At 34.0% G+C, this 22897-nt stretch overlaps 1 protein-coding gene across 3 annotated transcripts in view; it reads right to left on the bottom strand.

Moving 5' to 3' along the window:
• SCN7A (sodium voltage-gated channel alpha subunit 7) overlaps nt 1-22897 on the bottom strand; it is a 58131-nt gene that overhangs the window by 6704 nt on the left and 28530 nt on the right. For 2 of the 3 annotated variants that reach the window (XM_067741669.1, XM_067741671.1), the window contains exons 13-18: nt 20564-20669; nt 18868-19022; nt 16367-16540; nt 13003-13110; nt 3117-3395; nt 2305-2358 (exon numbers count right to left, since the gene is read on the bottom strand). In XM_067741669.1, coding sequence (XP_067597770.1) covers nt 2305-2358; nt 3117-3395; nt 13003-13110; nt 16367-16540; nt 18868-19022; nt 20564-20669 — 876 coding nt within the window. The remainder of the gene's footprint in view (nt 1-2304; nt 2359-3116; nt 3396-13002; nt 13111-16366; nt 16541-18867; nt 19023-20563; nt 20670-22897) is intronic. The other variant, XM_067741670.1, reaches the window with a different exon arrangement.

Genomic DNA, 22897 nt, shown 5'->3' with positions numbered 1-22897 from the left:
CAATGAACTAAATCATGTTTAAACATGTCTGATCTTCTGCACAAAAATTCATACAAAACACAGAGTATACACTGGAAATGATTGATAAATATCTTTTGATGAACTTTCCTGTGGGTAGTCAACCCTATTTTAACTTTTTAGTTACTGAGGCCGACCTCTTGTTAGAGACAAAGGAGAAACAGCAGAGGATATCTGGAAAGGTGACTAAGAAAAGTTGAACTAAAAAGCTAAAGGTAAAGCTGGTTTATACCTTTTAATAATCAGGAAAAAATATAATTGGTCATATATGTGTTTTTATATGTTCATACGTTACTTAATTTTCCAAATACTATTAGAAGATACTTTTCACTATTATTCAAAAAGCACCAGTGTTTACCTCTTCATTGAACCTTCTAGGGATTATTCATCTTTGTGTTTCTAGTGCTAATTTCAGTATCTTATACAGAATATGCAAAGTGAATAAGAGGTGAACATTTAATGTGTTAATCTAGGAATTAGGAATTGTTACTGCCCATGGCAGGACTTGCTCACTTAAAATTGACAGGGGTCAGTTTGAAGTCCAGAAGCAAATCCTAGGATATCATCCCATTAGGTTGAAATCCCTAGGAAGATGAAGCATCCAATCCAATGAATATTTCATTTGACCACTGATCTTTCTAATCCCATCTAATTAGTGCAGACTCAGAGTGGTTTGTTTACCAGATTCTGCATGTGGTTAAGCTTTGATGACATGGCCAAAGATGGAATTTCAAGATTAAACTCTTCTTTTCTTTGATTTACCATAAGGCATTCCTACACCTAATAGAAAGTAGGGCCCTGAGGTTAAAATAAGTGAACTTATATGACTTTTGAGATATTTGTATTAATAGAAGCCCTGAAGGGAGTCTTTGTGTGGAGATGGCACCAAACATGGGTTGTTCAATTCTGCCTCTGAATTCTCTCTTATTCGTTTCGAGCACTCCTATTTAGGTCATGTAGTTAGGATTTATGACTCTACTTCTAGCAGAAAAAGCTATTTCAACCGACAAAGATGTCTCTGCTGGTTATGACTCTGAAAGCTTTGAGTATATCAGAGAGTAAAAAAGTGTGGTTTATTTTTCTTGAACATCTTCAGATATTTGTGCAGATGCATAACAATGTTATTTTTCAGCATGTCATTATTTACAAACCCATATACAGAAACATTTGTAATTTTTAACTTTTAATCTTGTCTGTCCTTATTTAAATATAGAAAACAATGTAAAAGTGAACATTTCAGCAATATCCATCAATCTGCAGAACATCAATCATTTTTTTAAAGATTAGTACCAAATAAAAACAATATTAAGGTGGATCCAAAACTAATTATTTGAAGCAGAACATTTTTTTCCGCTCAGACATTGATGAACAAAGAATATTTATACTTATCTTTACTTTATGTTTGTTGAAATTAGCAATAATAGCACCAATCAACATACTCAGAGGAAGAAATAATCCAATGATAATGAAGTCAATAAAGTAACAACACATGTAGATGTTGTCTTCAAAATTAGGCTGCATATCTACCTAAAAGTTAAGTTAAAAAATAAGTGAAATAAGGCAGAACATAGAGGATTTTTAGGGCAGTGAAAATACTCTGTATGATATTATAACGAAGGGTATATGTTATTATACATTTGTCCAAACCCATAGAATGTACAACACTGAGTGAACCCTATGAACTATGAACATTGGGTGATTATGATGTGTCAATGTAGGTTCGTCTTTGGTAAAAAATGCAGCACTGTGGTGAGGAATGTCAATAATGGAGAGGTGTGCATGTGTGAGAGCAGGGGTATATGGGAAATCTCTGTACCTCCCTCTCAATTTTGCTGTAGATCTAAAATTTCTCTGAAAAAATTGTTTTTAAAAATAAAATAAAAAGTGAGAAAATAAGCAAAATATTTATACTGACCTTTTAAGACTTAGAAAATAATTTATGACAAAAAAAATACAACAGTGATACTTGAGGCAATATTTCCTCCTTGGTCTTTGGTGAAGAGATATCATGGCTTTTATTTGAATTTTAAAATTTATTGCATTGGTTTAATCATTGTTATGATAATCCTTCAAATGGGTCTGTTTGGCCTCAACCATTGTATATAATCCTGGAAGGAGTTCATTGTTCATGAAATATTCAATCTGAAATGTATTTAATTTCTATCTAGCATAAGCATTTGCTTTTACCATGTTAATTACTCAATTATTGCTTGTGTCCTGTCCTTGAATTGCAAAAATGACTTTGTGTGAACCTTAACAGTGGCTCTAGGATTATATTGTACTTACACCAATAGAATCAACTGCTGAATTCATAATAGTGATCCATCCATTAAATGTGGCCTGTAAAAATGGCATGTATTTAATTTTTATGGAAATCTTATGCTTTGTGGCAAATAAAAATTAAAACTCAATCTGTTATTAATACAGTAAAGCATTTGATTAGTAAGGCTGACCACACTTCAATATACTGTGTAATTGAGATCTTTACCACTTTCATTTTACATTTATACTGTCTATTAACAACTATTTAAAACTACTTAGCTTAATTGTAGTTAATAACTTAAAATATTTTAAGATAGTATTAATAAAAAGAGAGAGAGAGAGCACTGGTTAGATAGATAGATAAATGGTAAATAAATACACGCTGCCCAAGTGTCATAGTTAGTTGTAACTGCTGTATGTGTGCTTCACTATGACAGAGGTAAGACAGGAATTATTCACCACCTTATATCTGCTAGATATTGGGGGACCAAGTAGCCATTCCTCAAAGTACTACGTAGAAACAAAATAGCAGTAATCTGAGTTAGATCAAAAATTGTGAACCTATTATCTCATCAGTGGTGGAGGAAATAGCTTTGGCCAGTACCTGTCATTTCCTCCGTTAGTCCTACCTTTATTTCCACTTCCTTCTCCCAACAGAGCAAGGACTTTTGTCTTTCTAAATGAGCTTAGTATAGTATGTCCCATAACATGTATCTACTAACTAATAATTGCTAAAATAATTTAAAACCAACTTTATTAAGCACCCACATTTTGTCCTTTATGTTCACATACAATATGAATGAACATGTAATTCACAAATTCAAACATGTACTTACTACTTGAAGCAGTGAAAGGAAACTGATTCCAACATTATCAAAGTTCAGTTTTGCATTCTCCCATGGCATGGATTCATTAAACACAAGGCTTTCACATTGACTTCTATTCATGACTTCAGATATAGGAAACCTTTCTCCACTTGTTGGGTCAATGCATTCATAGAATGTGCCAGCAAATAAGTGTACTCCTATGATGCTAAAAGCCAGCCAGATCATAAGGCAGACCAGTAACACATTCCATGTGGGTAAAGTTGTTTTTACCAAAGCTCTCACTACCACCTGGCATAAAAAAAACAAACATGTAAACTTTAGGTAAGAAATGTGAAAGTGTTTTAATTAAATTGGAAATATTTATTAATGTAATGTCATATTGAAATAACAACAAAAAAGACCATCTTTAAAGATTTAATAGATCACATCTGGTATTTGAATAACCTAAAAAACAAATTTCAATTAAAAATATATATTAAAGGCCATGAGCCTGTGCTCTAGTGTCAGCCTCAGTGCACCCCAAGTTACCTCACCACCCACACATGCCCAGACTGTCCTGCTGCCTACTGCCTGAGCAATTTCAGTGCTAATTAGATGATACCAGCCTCAGATTGCTGATCTTTCTGGAAAGTTTTAACTGTGGAGGAGAAAGGAAATGTCTTAGCTTTAGAAGATAGGCCTGCCTTGAGGGAGTGGCAGACAGGTTGAGGGGGCTGGATTTCTAAGAATTAGAGAGAGGCTGGAAGAATATAATAGGTCCTGAGGGCTTCTGAACCCCAACCAGGTCAGCCCAGCACAGCTTCACCCAACACGACCCTTGGAAGGGAAGAAGCGAGGTCCTGGTTTATTAAATGTGAGGAGTAAAATGCCTGCAGTAGAACTAAAACAATCAGAGTGGTTGATGAAAGAAAGAGAGAGAGAGAAGAGAAGAGAAAGGAAGAGAAGAGAAGAAACGAAAAGAAAAGAGAAGAAAAGAAAGATTGAAATGTTCGAGTTTTAACAAGCTGCCACATGATAACCATGTGCTGGTCTTAAGATCACATTTTGAATACAGTGTGGCTGACAGGGTCGTGGTGCTCCGGCTGGGTGTCAGGCCTGAGCATTGGAAGTGGGAGAGCCAAGTTCAGGACAATGGATTACCAGAGACCTCCTGGCCCCACATAATATCAGTTGGTGAGATGTCTCCCAAAGATCTCCATCTCAATGCTAAGACCCAGCTCCACTCAACGAGCAGGAAGCTCCACTGCTGGACACCACATGCCAAACAACTAGCAAGACAGAAACACAACCCCACCAATTAGCAGAGAGGCTGCCTAAAGTCATAATAAGTTCACAGAAACCCCAAAACACAACAACAGATGTGTTTCTGCCCACCAGAAAGACAAGATCCAGCCTCATCCTCCAAAACACAGGCACCAGTTCCCTCCATCAGGAAGCCTACACAATCCACTGAACCAACCTCACCCACTTGGGGTAGACATCAAAAACAACAGGACCTACAAACCTGAACCATGTGAAAAGGAGACCCCAAACACAGTAAGTTAAGCAAAATGAGAAGACAGAGAAATACTCAGCAGATGAAGGAGCAAAGTAAAAACCCACCAGACAAAACAAATGAAGAGGAAATAGGCAGTCTACCTGAAAAAGAATTCAGAGTAAAGATAGTAAAGATGATCCAAAATCTTGGAAATAGAATAGAGAAAATACAAGAAACGTTTAACAAAGACCTAGAAGAACTAAAGAGCAAACAAACAGTGATGAACAACACAATAAATGAAATTACAAATTCTCTAGAAAGAATCAATAGCAGAATCACTGAGACAGAAGAATGGATAAGTAACCTGGAATATAAAATAGTGGAAATAACTACAGAGTAGAATAAAGAAAAAAGAATGAAAAGAATTGAGGACAGTCACAGATACTTCTGGGACAAAATTAAATGCACCAACATTTGAATTATAGGGGTCCTAGAAGAAGAAGAAAAAAAGAAAGGGACTGAGAAAATATTTGAAGAGATTATAGTTGAAAACTTCCCTAATACAGGGAAGGAAATTGTCATTCAAGTCCAGGAAGTGCAGAAAGTACCATACAGGATAAATCCAAGGAGAAACATGCCAAGACACATGTTAATCAAACTATCAAAAATTAAATACAGGGCTTCTCTGGTGGCGCAGTGGTTGAGAGTCCACCTGCTGATGCAGGGGACACAGGTTCGTGCCCCGGTCTGGGAAGATCCCACATGCCGCGGAGTGGCTAGGCCCATGAGCCATGGCCGCTGAGCCTGCGCATCTGGAGCCTGTGCTCTGTGAGAGGCCCGCATACCTCAAAAAAACAAAAAACAAAACAAAAAACAAACAAACACACCCAAAACAATTAAGAAAATGGTAATAAGAACATACATATGAATAATTACCTTAAATGTAAAAGGATTAAATGCTCCAACCAAAAGACATAGGCTGGCTGAATGGATACAAAAACAAGACTGTACATATGCTGTCTACAAGAGATCCACTTCAGACCTAGGGACACATACAGACTGAAAGTGAGGGGATGGAAAAAGATATTCCATGCAAATGGAGATCAAAAGAAAGCTGAAGTAGTAATTCTCATATCAGACAAAATAGACTTTAAAATAAAGACTATTCCAAGAGACAAAGAAGGACACTACCTAATGATCAAGGGATCAATCCAAGAAGAAGATATAACAATTGTAAATATTTATGCATCCAACATAGGAGCACCTCAATACGCAAGGCAAATGCTAACAGCCATAAAAGGGGAAATCGACAATAACACAATCATAGTAGGGGACTATAACACCCCACATTTACCAATGGACAGATCATCCAAAATGAAAATAAGGAAACACAAGCTTTAAATGAGACATTAAACAAGATGGACTTAATTGATATTTATAGGATATTCCATCCAAAAACAATAGAATACACTTTCTTCTCAAGTGCTCATGGAACATTCTCCAGGATAGATCATATCTTGGGTCACAAGTCAAGCCTTGGTAAATTTAAGAAAATTGAAATCGTGTCAAGTATCTTTTCCAACCACAATGCTATGAGACTAGATATCAATTACAGGAAAAAAATACAAACACATGGAGGCTAAAAAATAGAGTACTAAATAACCAAGAGATCAGTGAAGAAATCAAGAGGAAATCAAAAAATACCTATAAACAAATGACAATGAAAACACAACAGCCCAAAACCTATGCGATGCAGCTAAAGCAGTTCTAAGAGGGAAGTTTATAGCAATATAATCCTACCTCAAGAAACAAGAAAAATCTCAAATAAACAACTTAACCTTACAACTAAAGCAATTAGAGAAAGAAGAACAAAAAACCCTCAAAGTTAGCAGAAGGAAAGAAATCATAAAAATCAGCAGAAATAAATGAAAAAGAAATGAAGGACACAATGGCAAAGATCAATAAAACTTAAACCTGGTTCTTTGAGAAGATAAACAAAATTGATAAACCATTAGCCAGACTCACCAAGAAAAAAGGGAAAAGACTCAAATCAGCAGAATTAGAAATGAAAAAGGACAAGTAACAACAGAAATACAAATGATCATAAGAGATTACTACAAGCAACTATATGTCAATAAAATGAACAACCTGGAAGAAATGGACGAATTCTTAGAAAAGCACAACCTTCCAAGACTCAACCAGGAAGAAATAGAAAATATGAACAGACCAATCACAAGCACTGAAATTGAAACTGTGTTTAAAAATCTTCCAATAACCAAAGCCCAGGACCAGACAGTTTCACAGGCAAATTCTATCAAACATTTAGAGAAGAGCTAACAGCTATCCTTCTCAAACTTTTCCAAAATATAACAGAGGGAGGAACACTCCCAAACTCATTCTATGAGGCCACCATCACCCTGATACCAACACCAGACAAAGGAGTCACACACACAAAAAAAACCTACAGGCCAGTATCACTGATGAACATAGATGAAAAATTCCTCAACAAAACACTAGCAAACAGAATCCAACAGCACATTAAAGGGATCATACACCATGATCAAGTGGGGTTTATCCCAGGAATGCAAGGATTCTTCAATATACACAAATCAATCAATGTGACACACGACATTAACAAACTGAAGGAGAAAAACTATGATAATCTCAATGGATGCAGAAAAAATTTTCAACAAAATTCAACACCCATTTATGATGAAAATCCTCCAGAAAGTAGACATAGAGGGAACTTACCTCAACATAATAAAGGCCATTATATGACCAACCCACAGCAAACATTGTTCACAAAGGTGAAAAACTGGAAGCATTTCCTCTAAGTTCAGGAACAAGACAATGTTGCCCACTCTCACCATTATTATTCAATGTTTTGGAAGGTTTAGCCACACCAATCACAGAAGAAAAAGAAATAAAAGGAATCCAAATCGGAAAAGAAGAAGCAAAACTGTCACTGTTTGCAGATGACATGATACTATACATAGAGAATCCTAAAGATGCTACCAGAAAACTTCTAGAGCTAATCAATGAATTTGGTAAAGTAGCAGGATACCAAATTAATGCACAGAAATCTCTTTCATTCCTATACACTAATGATGAAAAATCTGAAAGAGAAATTACAGAAACACTCCCATTTACCATTGCAACAAAAAGATAAAATACCTAGGAATAAACCTACCTAAGGAGACAAAAGACCTGTATGCAGAAAACTACAGATGCCAATGAAAGAAATTAAAGATGGTACAAACAGATGGAGAGATATACTATGTTGTTGGATTGGAAGAATCAAGATTGTGAAAATGACTCCACTACCCAAAGCAATCTACAGATTCGCTGCAAACACTATCAAACTACCATTGGCATTTTTCACAGAATGAGAACAAAAAACTTCACAATTTGTATGGAAACACAAAAGACTCCGAACAGCCAAAGCAATCTTCAGAAAGAAAAATGGAGCTGGAGAAATCAGGCTCCTGGACTTCAGACTATACTACAAAGTTACTGTAATCAAGACAGTATTGTACTGGCTCAAAAACAGAAATATAGATCAATGGGACAGGGTAGAAAGCCCAGAGATAATCCCATGCACATAGGGTCACCTTATCTTTGATAAAGGAGTCAAGAATATACAATGGAGAAAAGACAGCCTCTTCAATAAGTGGTGCTGAGAAAACTGGATAGCTACATGTAAAATAATGAAATTAGAACAGTCCCTAACACCATAAACAAAAATAAACTCAAAACGGATTAAAGACCTAAATGTAAGGCTGGATACTAAAACTCTTAGAGGAAAACATAGGCAGAACACTCTATGAAATAAATCACAGCAAGATCCTTTTTGACCCACCTCCTAGAGAAACGGAAATAAAAACAAAAATAAACAAATGGGACCTAATGAAACAAAGGTTTTTGCACAGCAAAGGAAACCATAAACAAAACAAAAGTCAACCCTCAGAATGGGAGAAAATATTTGCAAGTGAAGCAACTGACAAGGGATTAATCTCCAAAATATACAAGCAGCTCATGCAGCTCAATATCAAAAAAACAAACAACCCAATCCAAAAATGGGCAGAAGATCTAAATAGACATTTCGCAAAGAAGGTACACAAATTGCCAACAAACACATGAAAGGATGCTCAACATCACTAATCATGAGAGAAATGCAAATCAAGACTACAATGAGGTATCACCTCACACCAATCAGAATGGCCACCATCAAAAATCTACAAACAATAAAGGTTGGAGAGGGTGTGGAGAAAAGGGCAACATCTTGCATTGTTGGTGGGAATGTAAATTGATACAGCCACTATGGAGAACAGTATGGAGGTTCCTTAAAAAACTAAAAATAGAACTACCATAGGACCCAGCTATCCCACTACTGGGCATATACCCTGAGAAAACCACAATTCAAAAAAGAGTCATGTACTACAATGTTCATTGCAGCACTATTTACAATAGCCAGGACATGGAAGCAACTGAAGTGTCCATCGACAGATGAATGGATAAAGAAGATGTGGCACATATATACAATGGAATATTACTCAGTCATAAAAAGAAACGAAACTGTGTTATTTGTAGGGTGCTGGATGGACCTAGAGTCTGTCATACAGAGTGATGTAAGTCAGAAAGAGAAAAACAAATACCGTACACTAACACATATATATGGAATCTAAAAAAAAAAAAAAAAAAGGTTCTGATGAACCTAGGGGCAGGACAGGAATAAAGACATAGACGTAGAGAACGGACTTGAGGACACGGGGAGGGGTAAGGGTAAGATGGGACGAAGTGAGACAGTGGCATGGACATATATACACTACCAAATGTAAAATAGATAGCTAATGGGAAGCAGCCGCAGAGCACAGGGAGGTCAGCTCGGTGCTTTGTGACTACCTAGAGGGGTGGGATAGAGAGGGTGGGAGGGAGGTTGGAGAGGGAGGAGATATGGGGGTATATTTATGCATATAGCTGATTCACTTTGTTATAAAGCAGAAACTAACACACCATTGTAAAGCAATTATACTCCAATAAAGATGTTAAAAATATATATATTAAAAATCCAGATATTCTCAAAATTTTTGTACTAAAAATATTAAAAGACAACAGGGCTGATTGGTATAAATACTAGAATACATAATTATTTCACTTATTTAACTCGTTTTTCCATTTTCTCTATTGTGCCAGAAATGGGCAAGACAACTGAACCTGTGTATATGTATGAGATTATTTAGAAAGCATATAAAATGAGAGTGAAATAAGCCTGGATCTAATCTTGGGGATTCTAACTTCAGGGAGGATTAGCCTATAAAGGAGATGGTGAAGAAGTGGAGGGAAAATAAGAGGAAGACCAAGAGATTGTAGAGATTGTAGATTCTTGAAGCCAAGGCAAGAGATTGTGTCAAGAAACACTGAATGTGCAGCTGTGCCTCTCAAAATCATAGATCTCCTCTCTGAACCACTGTCTCTAGTGACCTACTCCAGAGTGGGTCATTTGGGAAATGAATCTACCACCTAAACTTAAATATAACAATAATCTATGATCACTGTCTCCATTTCCTCAGTTCCTTCATTCTTTAAATATTATTGATACATTCAGAATTTTATTCTTATCAGTCCACTAAAGCTGTTATGGTGAATGTAAACCAGTGGCTATACCCAATAAAATATTTTCAATCTTTGCTACCTCTTTATCTTTCCTTTATCATTTATACTTTGACTCCTTTTCCCCAACCTCACTTCTTTCTCTCTCTCTTTTTTTCCCTGAGGGAACCTTCTCTTTTCTACCATTCTAACCTTCCCTTCCCTCAGCCATTACTGGATACGGAGCCTTTTGCCTATACTTTCTTTCTTATATTCCTTAGATTTCTGTCCTTGAATTAATATTTTGATTTTTAATTATGCTTTTAATTACATTTAGTTTTACTTCTAAAACTAAGTCACAGATCCTGTGTTGACATTTAGATATTTTGAAAGGCCCACTGATGCTTCTGATGAAAAAAATGCTATGTCTATTAGAAAATACACACAAATGTAAGAATAAAAGCAATAGATATGGTTGAAACAAATATTTAAATAGTAAGAGCACCTGAAGCTTATTAAATACATAAAACACTAATTTTGTAATCACTTAGCTTCCTTATATACTCAGTTAATTCAGCTACAGAACTTCCAGAGGATGAGATGAAGTTTAAGATCTGGATCTGACCTTGACCTAAACATAATTATTTACCTGACCTCGAATTGTCCATGGCTACTCTCTCATTGCCATTCTAATTAATGAATGGCATCAAATAGTATCAGCACTTGATTTTTGAGAGGCAGCTTCCCTAGCAAATCGCTTCCTACTTTTCTGTGAATCAAGGGCAGAAAACTTGCTGATTTTGATACTTTTTTTTCTCTTTGTATCTAAATTTATTAGGATAAAGAAACGCTGATATTATGCCAGAACGTTTTTTAAAATAAGGAAAAGTAGTCTAGTTACATTCATTATCTAATTTCTGTGTGTTAGTGTATATCTGTACATGTGTTTTGCTTTATTTAGGTATAATTTACAAAAATTGTGTAAATTTAAGATGTACAAGGTGATGTCCTGATATATGTATAAATTGTGAAATGATTCCTACAATCAAGCTAATTAACACATCCATCACTTCACATAATTATCTTTTCGGGTATGTGGTGAGAAACATTTAAGATCTACTCTCTTAGAAAATTTCGAGTATACAATGCAGTATTACTAACTGTAGTCACCATACTGTACACTAGATCCCCAGAACTTATTCATCTTATAAATGAAAGTTTGGACACTTTGATCAACATTTCTCCATTTCCCTTACCCACAGCCCTTATGTTTTAATAGGCCATGTGTAGTTTATAGCCCTAGAATATACTATGAAATTATCTTATCACTAAACTGAATTTATGCTAGAAATTTGGCTGTATTGTCATTCCTGAATCTTACAGATCTTTTCAATCATTTTCTCCTTTTCAGCTTATTTTCCTCCTTGTTTTGGTTTAAAAGCACTGGGGAATATCACCACCTTGTGGACTTCCATAACGTTGTTAATAAAGTGTTTCGTAAGTCATAATGTAAATTACAATTAATATTCAAAATTTTTGTTTTCTAGGTGTATGATAACTGGAATTTTTCTGTATTTGCTACATGATGAAATATTTCTTTCCCAACATTAGCACATCAAATGTATTTGGAGAATAGGTTGACCAGTCACAGATTCATATTAATTACAAAAATATTGTCAATCATGCATTTGCATATATATTAAAATACAATTAACATACTTAAAACATATACACATGTATACACAACTGTGTATCACATAATCATATTATATTGAATCATATAAAGATGGTACTATTAAAATTTTGGAAGTATGTTTTAGGTAAAACACATTTTTTAAATTACTTATATTTCTGTTTAGATATATAATAATCACTCAAAGTTTGAAATAAAAATAAATATCTATTTTTTAGCCAAGTGGAAGGAATTTAAGTATTGAGTTTCTTAATGAATGGCAGTTTAAATGTAACATACAATGTATCAACTATAAAAACAATGCAGCTTAAACATAAATAAGTTTCTTATTGTTTCCACCTACATTGGATATATGATATTCCATAGTATTAGTCAAAGAGGCAGGCTAATGTTAAATAATCCATGTAAATGACAAATGCAAGGAAATATAAATGTATGATTACGAAATAAAAGGTAAAATACTACTCTCCCATTTCTGCATATAATTGATCACTGTATAGCTATATAATTATACTAATTGTGGTGGTCATAGACTCTGCTTTTTCTTCTAGGTTGAGTCATATGGGACTTCCATTATAGGCCCAAAGATTGAACATTGGCCATTTTATATGGTGCAACCTATTAGTTTCCCTCACATTGTTCAGAAGAAGTTTTAACATGGGAGTGAGAGAGAGAAGACTGGCAAGAATTCATAATTTGTGATGTGTGACTTAAAAGTGAATTTATTTTAAAACTCAAGCTGTTATTTCATTTGGTAAATTAATAAGTGTGTATGATGTCCTTATAATTTAAAAAAGTTAGCTAACTGATCAACATTTCATTTTCTATCAGTTATATTTTTAACATGGACATCATTTCATTAATACTTCTATGTATCAGTGGGTTATTACTTTTTTCTCTCTCAACTATTAATTTTTTGCTTATCTTTATTAGTTTTTGTATCTTATGAGCAATAAAAGCCTAAAATGTTAATAAGCATAACTAATAAACCTTTCTTCTGTATTTTTAATTAGTAATATGTAAGACTTTTGTATTAATATTGTTAAAGATACAAATGTGAAGACAACATGATTGTTAATTTATGGAGAGTTATTAATCCTAAATAAAAACCTACAGATTAGAAACTTTTCTCTTACCTTCATTCTTTCAAATTGAGATAGAACTCTGAGTGCTCGAAGGAATTTAATGGAAATAAGTGGTTTTAGTTCTTCCCGAGATTTGCCTATTAAGCTAAGACAAAACACCTGGGTATATCAAAAAAGTGAATAGAATTTAATTTTAACTTTAATCAAAACAATGTGTAAAAAACTTTTATTATGGAAAAGATACAGTCAAAGCCTACTAAGAAATTTATGAAATATTTTAATATACATTTCAATATATCTTAATGATGACCTACAGAAAGATATAAGAAAATCATTCTGTGTTAAAATCACTTAAAGAAAGATAAAACTATTTTCTGGTAATAGGAATATATGCTATCGAGATAAACAAAAGTTTGTATATTTGAGATTCTTTATGGTCAAGGCTTAATATTTATATCCACTTTTTATTTTTAAATTAAATTAAGAATCAGTTACATGATTATTTGCAATATAGTAATAGTACACAATGTATTCATTAAAACAAAATTTGGAATATATTTACATATGAATCTAAATATGAAGATGGTTAAGATGATATAAAAAATAGGATTTCAGAGAAGAGGCATAAAGAAGGAAATGAATACTGTTAAGTCCAAGTACTAATTACCAAAAAATGTAGCAAGATTCTAAGGTGATTTTTTAAACTAAACATATATGTATAAATATGATTCAAATTCTAAAAAATTAACAGAGATTGAGCAAGGTGGTATAGTTATGATTAACTTTTGTTGTATCTTCATATTTTCTGTATTTTCAAGGCAATATAAATGAAAAAAATTACTCTCTTTTACCCCATGCTAAAGAGATTATCTTGAAGTGGACTTTGAAGTAAGGGTATCATTTATATAAGCATGGAGGGATGTGGACTCAAAAGAACAATACCAGGAAACAGGAAGGTGGGTTGCAGGTGTAGTATGGTTTGGTTGAAGTAGAAGGTTAATTGCAAGAATTAATTTAGAAGACAAAGGTCAGATATTGTAAGTCATTATTTAAAGACTGAGAAGCTTCAATCATTGTTTATAGAATAGGGAGACATTTGTGCATTCAAGAAAAATTATTGAGCACCTAATATGTGACATGAATTGTTCTAGGATAACAATTGTATAGGATAAGGAGAGAACCAAACTGAGAAACTATTTTGCCTTAATGGAGCTTATCTTTCAGTAAGCAAAATCAGTGAGTAAATTATATTGGGCTGGCCAAAAGGTTTGTTTGGTTTTTTTCTGTAAGATGGCTCTAGTAGCACTTAGTTGTCTTTAACTTCATTTGAAACAATTTTGTTAGATTGTATTGTGACAGCTGTCATATCTGTGTGCATTTTTTAAAAACTTATCAAAATTGGTGAATTTTTGTGTAACCATTTTAATATTGAAGATGGAAAAAAAGAAGCAACATTTTCAGCATATTATGCTTTCTTATTTCAAGAAAGGTAAAAACGCAACTGAAATGCAAAAAAAGATTTAGCAGTTTTTGAAGAAGGTGCTGTGACTGGTCAAATGTGTCAAAAGTGTTTTGCGTGCTGGAGATTTCTCGCTGGATGATGTTCCATGGTTGGGTAGACCAGATGAAGTTGATAGTGTCAAATTGAGACATTAATTGAGAACAATCAGTGTTATACCATGTGGGAGATAGCTGGCATACTCAAAATATCCAAATCAAACACTGAAAATCATTTGCACCAGCTTGGTTATGTGAATCACTTTGATGTTTGGGTTCCACATAAGTTAAGCGAAAAAAACCTTCTTGACCGTATTTCTGCATGCGATTCTCTACTTAAATGTAATGAAGACATTCTGTTTTTTAAAAAAAATTGTGACAGGCGATGAAAAGTGGCTACTGTACAATAACGTGGAATGGAGGAGATCGTGGGGCAAGTGATGAACCACCGCCAACCACACCAAAGTCCAGTCTTCATCCAAAGAAGGTGATGTTGTGTATATGGTGGGATTGGAAGGGAGTCCTCTATTATGAGCTCCTTCTGGGAAACCAAACGATTAATTCCAACAAGTACTCCTCCCAATTAGACCAACTGAAAGCAGCACTCAGCAAAAAGCATCCGGAATTAGTCAACAAAAAACGCATAATCTTCCATGAGTTTAATGCAAGACCACATGTTTCTTTGATGACCAGACAAAAACTATTATGGTTTGGCTGGGAAGTTCTGATTCATCCGCTATATTCACCAGACACTGCACCTTTGGATTTCCATTTATTTTGGTCTTTACAAAATTCTCTTAATGGAAAATATTTCAGTTCCCTGGAAGACTGTAAAAGGCACCTAGAACAGTTCTTTGCTCAAAAAGATAAAAAGTTTTGGGAAGATGGAATTATGAAGTTGCCTGAAAAATGGCAGAAAGTAGTGGAACAGAAGGGTGAATATGTTGTTCAATAAAGTTCTTGGTGAAAATGAAAAATGTGTCTTTTATTTTTACTTAAAACCGAAGGAACTTTTTGGCCAACCCCATATAATATTAATAGGAAATGAAGAAAGCAGAGAAAGCACAAAGGAGTATTGTAGTGGTTGCAGTTTTAAATATGGTAATGCAGAAAGACCTAACTTCAACACTTTCTTTTCAGCAGACATAAATGAGGCGAGCCAGCAAAAATTTCAGGTGGAAGGAAGAATAAGTGCAAAGGCACTAAGATAGAAGTAATTTTGGCATGGTTTTTGAACTTCAAGAATTCCGGTGCTGGTGGAGCAGTATATAGACCAGGATGGGGGAAAGGGAGAGTAGCAGGACATAAGACTGGATCATGTAGAGACTTGTAGGCCTTTGATTGCAAAGACTGTAGCTTTTACTATGAGTGAGGGGTGTTTATTGGAGGATTTCAAGAAAAGTTACTTGAGCTGAGTTTCATTTTACAACAGTACAACATATGTGGTTGCTATGTGGAGAGTAGAACAAAGGCGTGCAGTGGTGGAAGCAAGGATCTCAGCTTGGAATCTACTGCAGTGATACAAATGGGCAGTTCTGGTAGCTTGGATCAGTGTGGTACTGGTGAAGGTTATGATAAGTAGTCTAATTTTAAATGTATGATTTAAAGGTAGAACCCATCTAAATATTTTAGAATGCTGATATTTTCAAGATATTCTGCAATAAGACTATTCTAATTAGCAGCAGGTTTATAGGCAATGATTAGAAGAATCAGGAGTTAAGTACTGAACTGTTAAAATTTTAGAATGAAAAGAAAAGGATGGATGTGAAGCATTACATATGAAGAAATATGGGATGTTGGTGACTGAAAATGTATATAGAGAGGGAAAAGAAAGACATAAGTAAATGGAAGAGTAAGTCAGAGTAAAGAAGGAAGAGTAAATCAAATAGCCTTTCAATTTTTTCTTTAAAATACGTACAATAACAACCATGAAGTCTAGTTGGTACCAGCCATTAGTGAAATAGGCTTTAAAACCGTATGCCATCCACTTTAGAAGCATTTCCAGAATAAAGATGTAAGTGAAGATCATGTCACCATATTCTAATAAGACTTTAATAGTCTTCCTCTGATCAATATATATATCTTCAAAAGCCTGTGGGTAAAAAATTTAAGGATTAGTGTACATGTAATTTCTATAAGCTCTTTTGGCACAGAGGGGAATGAAATCCCATCTCTAGATGGTGAGCATTGTCATAGGTTGTAGTCTCAAGGGCTTGTTCACTTGGTTTGGATTTATTCACACAATCCACATCTGTTTTCTGATCCCATGCCTGTAGCAGACATTATTCATTGATTCCAGAACCTCCAAATTGTGTTCTAATTAGTGATCTGAAAAGCCTCTCTCAAATCAATTAATCAAACTTAAGAGGTGGAATCTTTAGTCACATCTGACCTGGTTCTTGTCTCTAATTCCACATAGCCATCTCATAGATATATGCTATTGAGATTAAAGGAGCAGAGATAAACAAACAAAGAAACAAAACCCCCCAAACCTGTGTTTTCAGAAATCCATGCTGCTATTACATGAAAAAGTCACAGAGTTTGTCAGATCAACCATTGGAAACACATGAATATGAAATAAAATTATAATGTTTTTCTAAAGTTTCTTGGTTTTAATAGATCAACCTCAATTTTACTGTGAAGGAAGCAAATTCTGATAATGTCATTCAAAGCAATTTCATAGTATTTTTTATCACTGTAAAAAAGGCAATAAAATATCAATAACCTCAGGCAGACTTGTTTCAAAGTGTATTTGAGGTCAAAGATTAAACAAGGATGAAAATAATCTTTGGTAAATAATGGTGTGACTCTTAAAAACCTATTAAATAAAAGTAAATATAAAATAAGAGAATTGCTGACTCAATTGAACGAATTATGGAGTAAAAGTGTTTATAAAAGCAGATTATAAATATCATCCAAAGTTATTTTAAAGGACTTTATTCATTACATGTATTTACTTACTGAATAGGTATATAATGTGAAATAATATAAAAAGATATACAGAAGTCTCTATTTCAATTAAAACATTAAAAAATAGGCAAAACCAATCTGTGGCAGTTGAAGTCCACATACTGGCTATCCACATGGAATGAAGAAGTAACTGTTAGGGTCAGAGTATGGTTCTGGAGCCCTGGTAGCATTCTATTTCTCAAGCCAGGTGATGGTTACATAGGTACATGCACTTGGTGAACATCTTTTATGCTATACACTTAAGATTTTCATGCTTTTCAGTATGTGTGCTAAATGTCAGTATAAAGTTTACTTTAAAAATATTTGCAGTACAAAGTCTGGTTCCCAACCATGACTCTGTTTTGTGCATCTCATGATTAACTATTTCTTGTGTATCATTCTTTGATCTTCTTTAATTAAACACAAGCAAATATCAATATGCATTCTATTTTTCTCCCTTTCTTACATAAAATGTAGCATGCTGTACACTTTATTCTTTCTTTTTTTTCACTTATTACCGTATCTTGGGGAATTGCAATATCAGCATGCAGACAGCTCTTGTATTTTCTAGGTAACTGCACAGTATCCCATTGGATGACTGTACCATAGCATATTTAAACAGTCACCTAATATGGTTTCTTTTTGTTTTTCAATCTTTTGCTATTACAAAAAATTCTTCAGTGCATAGCCTTGTAAATGCATTTAATATGTGTGAAGATTTTAAAATAATTTCCCTGAATTAAGATTCTTGGGTCAATGGGTAAATATATTTGCAGTTCAAAGGTTCTTAAAAGTATGTGCAGGGACTTCCCTGGTGGCACAGTGGTTAAGAATCCTCCTGCCAATGCAGGAGACACGGGTTCGGGCCCTGGTCCAGGAAGATCCCACTTTCCGCGGAGCGACTAAGCCCATGCGTCACAACTGCTGAGCCTGTGCTCTAGAGCCCTCGAGACACAACTCCTGAGCCCATGCGCCTAGAGCCCGCAACAAAGAGAAGCCACCACAATGAGAAGCCCACGCTCCGCAATGAAGGGTAACCCCTGCTCGCCGCAACTAGAGAGAAAGCCCACGTGCAGCAATGAAGACCCAACGCAGCCAAAAATTAATTAATTAATTTTACAAAAAAGTAAATGCAATATTTCTCTTTCCAATAGAACGGGTAACAAAGTACTAGCACAATATGTGCATTTTATTAAACTTTATTAAAATAAGAAAAATTGGGTATTTATTAACATTCTTTTTTCCTGCTATCATTCACATATTTTGAAATTATACTATTTATTTAATATTGAATGAGGCATATACAGACTTTCTGAGAAACTGTAATGTATGTCTTCCAAAACTAAAATCCTAGAATATGAAATTTTGTGCTGTAATAAGTATTCTGGGGAAAATGATTTGGCATGGTGACTTCATGAATGTAGACTCATGATGCATTTTTTTTCCATAAAAATATGAACTCTCACTTACCAGAGCACCTGTGCTGAGCAGAGTGACAAGGCCAATGAAACACTTAAAACAACTGTTTTCTACTATCTTGCAGCAAGTTTTCCTTATGTTCTGCCAAATTTTTCTTTTCCTGGAGTCTCTGCTGATTTGAGCAGATGAAGATCTTCGTCCATAACCTGTCAAGAATGAAACTATTAAGAACAGAAATCTAGAAAACTCATGAAAAAGTAAACATTCCAAATGTTTTGGCAAGTATTTATTTACAGAGTCTAATATAGGTGGTTTCTGACATAAATATTTGATTTTTACCTCTATTGTAGTGACCACTGCAATCACTGAGGAAAAAAAGGAAAAACTTAGCTTGTGAGTTTGGTAACAGTAGGAGGAAAGAAATTGTGAAAGGAAGAGATGACTTAGAACATCCTCTTACCCTGCTGGACAGAGTCTGAAAATAGAACTCACCCCCACTCCTACAAAACACACACATGCATACACACAAGACACACACACATCATCTTCTGATTACTACATTTTTGTATAATGCCTGAAAAGTCATTGTCTGAAGATTCACATGGCATAACAAGCATTTCCATTTAAATATACAAATATTTATGACATGGTAAGAGGTATAATATCAGTTAAGTAAATTAAATTGATCCCAGCTCTTAGGTGGCATGGGAATGGAAATTTTGATTGAGACTCTTTAAGGAGCTAAGCTTGGAGTAATTTGTGGGTAGGGTACTGGTGTATGAGGTTGAATTCTACCTTCTCGTCAAGAGAGTTAGCATAAGGAAAACGTGAGGCTTGAGAAGGGTATGATTAACAGGTAAGAGAATGAAGAATGGAGGTGGGTGGAGTTTAAAGAGACACATTTTAGAATTTTATAAAATTTTACCTAGAGTCAATTTATACATCTTTGGTCAGAAAAATATAGAAAATGTTTCCTCCCTGGTCTTGTATGATACAAGTGCTATAACTCAAGCTACCAAGAGCGGATTCTTATTTTTGAATATAGGAATTTGAACATTTAGCAATTACCATTTTGATGATTTCCAGTGATTTCAAATGTTCAGAACCTACAGTTATTTGTTAATCTTGTTAGGAAACTAATTTGAATTATAAGTCATTGAGGGTTGCATGCTACATATCTATTGAGTTGGTCAACTGACAGAAGCCCCATACATTTCTTAATATTCATGTGGTATATAAAAATACATGACCATCACGTGATTTGTTTTCCTATGAGTATTTTAAATATTGACCCCATTCCACAAGTTATAAAAACATACACACGTACACGAATTTAATCTTTTTAATAATCCCATGAAGTCTTATTATTATTCTCATTTTACATGTTAGGAAATGAGCCAGAGAGAGGGTAAATAAAAGCTAGTAAATGGTGGGCTGGCATACGAACTCAGGCTGTCTGATTTCAGAACCAACACTCTTAACTACTTCATTAGACTCCCTAGGAAGTAGGCCCTTCCTCTCTTTTCCAAATACTGACTTTTTCTTAGATATTTATTATAAGTTTCTATCAGGATTCATATGGGCATGTGTACATGTGCATGCACACAAACATGTTCATGTGTGTGTATTCCTTAGTCAAATTAACAAACTCTTTAAAATTAAAAGTATATTCAATAGTATTATTTAGGTTAAGAGAAATTTAGTCTAATTTCAATACAATTTTCAAAGGAATTAATTTTTTTCTTACCCTTTTTAAGACGCTTTGGCTTTCCACGTTCATAGACCATTTCTTCTTCTTCAGAGATAGAAATATCAACCGTACTGCATTCAGATGAGCTAGATTGCTTTACCTTCTGAAAAGTAAAATCCCACCAAGAAAGTTGTGATTAAACTTTCATCTACTCACTGTAGTTAAAGTTTATTTTATTTTCAGAAAAAAGAAAAAATTATGTACAGAAAGACTACTGTCAGGAGTAAAAGACTTCAGGCCAATTTCATAATTGATATTAAAATGCATACATATCTCTGGGAATTGAAGTTTTAAAAAAATATTTAAAAAATTAACTTAAGATAAAATGATTTTTAGATTAAAATTAACATATAGTTAATAACACTGTTCTCCTAAAAGATGTGCAGGCTATCTCAAATTTCTGAAAGGAAAGATCTAGGTAGAGTATACAAAAAAGAAAATTATAAATATTTTGTTCTACCTCTTTGTCTTTTGCACAGTAAGCATCAAGGAAATAAAATTAGAAGTTTTGTTTGCTTTAAACCATATACGGTCAATTGTAAGACATCATGATGCTCAATTAAAAAAATAAAATATACAGCAGGATATTACTCTTAAATAAGCAAATCTCTTGAAAAATTATTTCATTTCCCTTTGTATTCTCTTTATTATTGATAAAATAAGGGTATAGCAATGCACTGATTTGGGAGTAGACAATAAATAAATTAATATTATATCATGTTTGAGCATTCAATGATTGAAAATTATACATTTTATATTTAAATGCTTTATTAGAGTTTGGAAAACCCTTGCACATAAATTATTTGATGACATTTTCCCAAAACTGTGTGAGTACTTTTATTCTAAATTTATAAATAAATCAATTAAGATTCAAAATTATAAATCATTTTAGTAAAAGATTATTTAATGGCCAATATATATTGCTACATTATGAAAAAACAAGTTTCAAAATCTGATTTAAATTTTATGCTTTTATGAAATTTATATAGTTATATATTTGTAATAAAATATGAAAGCTTAAATACCAAAGAGAGTATGAATCTCTGAATTATCAGATCACATGTAATTTTATATTTCATCTTTGGCTTTTGGTATATCAACATCCTAAGCACTCTTGGGCTACATAATCTGGAAAGTGTTATAAATATATAAATGAATAAATCTTCTTTGAGTAGTTAACCAATCAACAAGACCAAATAATTATGCAGCTTAAATGACAACTTCTGAAACTTCAACATTTACAGTTATATTAATTTCCATCTTTCCTATGTATTTTCGTATCTCCAACTTTCTAATGAGATTGGCAAGAAGTTTCCCATTTCCCCATGATGTGCTATGATAAATAGTAATTTTACTGAGAAATGGATGGTAGTACATGCCTTATAGTGTTGTTATAATTTAAATAAAATCAGCTAGCACTCTATAAATATTCATAAATATTTAAGTGAAGATATAGAAGTGTGCTGGAGAAGAATACTTTTCATTTTCTAATAATGGTATTAATTAAAGGAAAATGAACCTGAGAATATGGGGTGTGACAAGGAGTGAAAATGATTCTCGGAAACAAAGATGCCTGCACTAGAAACTAGAAGGACTTTGAATAATTGAAACTTAATTCCTTTTAGAAGGCCAATTTGATAAGTTATTGCAGAGAGCGGCTGCCAAGCCAGAAGAGGTCTGGGAGATAAGATGGTGTCAGAGACTATGGGGACCTGGAAAAAGATATTCTCTGCCCTTCCCCATGCCAGTGAATGAACTAAAACGATTCTCTAGTGAGGTCCAATGCAAGTGGCTCACAGTGCAGATGTGATCTCTATAGATGTAGCTTTGAATTAAATGATAGCTCCTACTAACACATTATGCTGCTTGCAAATGAAGACAGTAAGACTGTATCCCGTAGGGTATACATTTTAAAAGCTAAGTGAACAGCAGTATCTGCCCTTCTTTGAATATGACCCTTCTCCCCCACCACCCTGTGTTTATAAAGTTGCAAAATGTTCACAATTCAAACTGGTGGCTTTTTCCTTTGTTCTTTTAGTCCAACTCAATTATATATGCTATAATACGTTGCAAAAATGAACTGACAAGAATCTTAAAATTTTAGCAAGCAAGAAAGTAACTTAGCACTCTTTTAGTCCCATCTTATATTTTAAACATGATAAAGTCCAGGAGAGTTTGGTGATTTCTCCAATAACACACATAGATTTTAAAAATGTAGTTTTCTTCAATATGCTTTTCATCACCCCATGCTGCTTGCTTATTAATGGACAGACTATTATAATTATATTATCTGATGTTTACTAAGTGCTTACTATATATGGGCATTATTCT

This window comes from Pseudorca crassidens, chromosome 6 (genome assembly GCF_039906515.1).
Source record: "Pseudorca crassidens isolate mPseCra1 chromosome 6, mPseCra1.hap1, whole genome shotgun sequence".
NCBI classification, from domain to species: Eukaryota; Metazoa; Chordata; class Mammalia; order Artiodactyla; family Delphinidae; genus Pseudorca; species Pseudorca crassidens.
The sequence above is the reverse complement of the archived record's forward strand: the minus strand, read 5'-3'. Positions and strand labels throughout refer to the sequence as shown.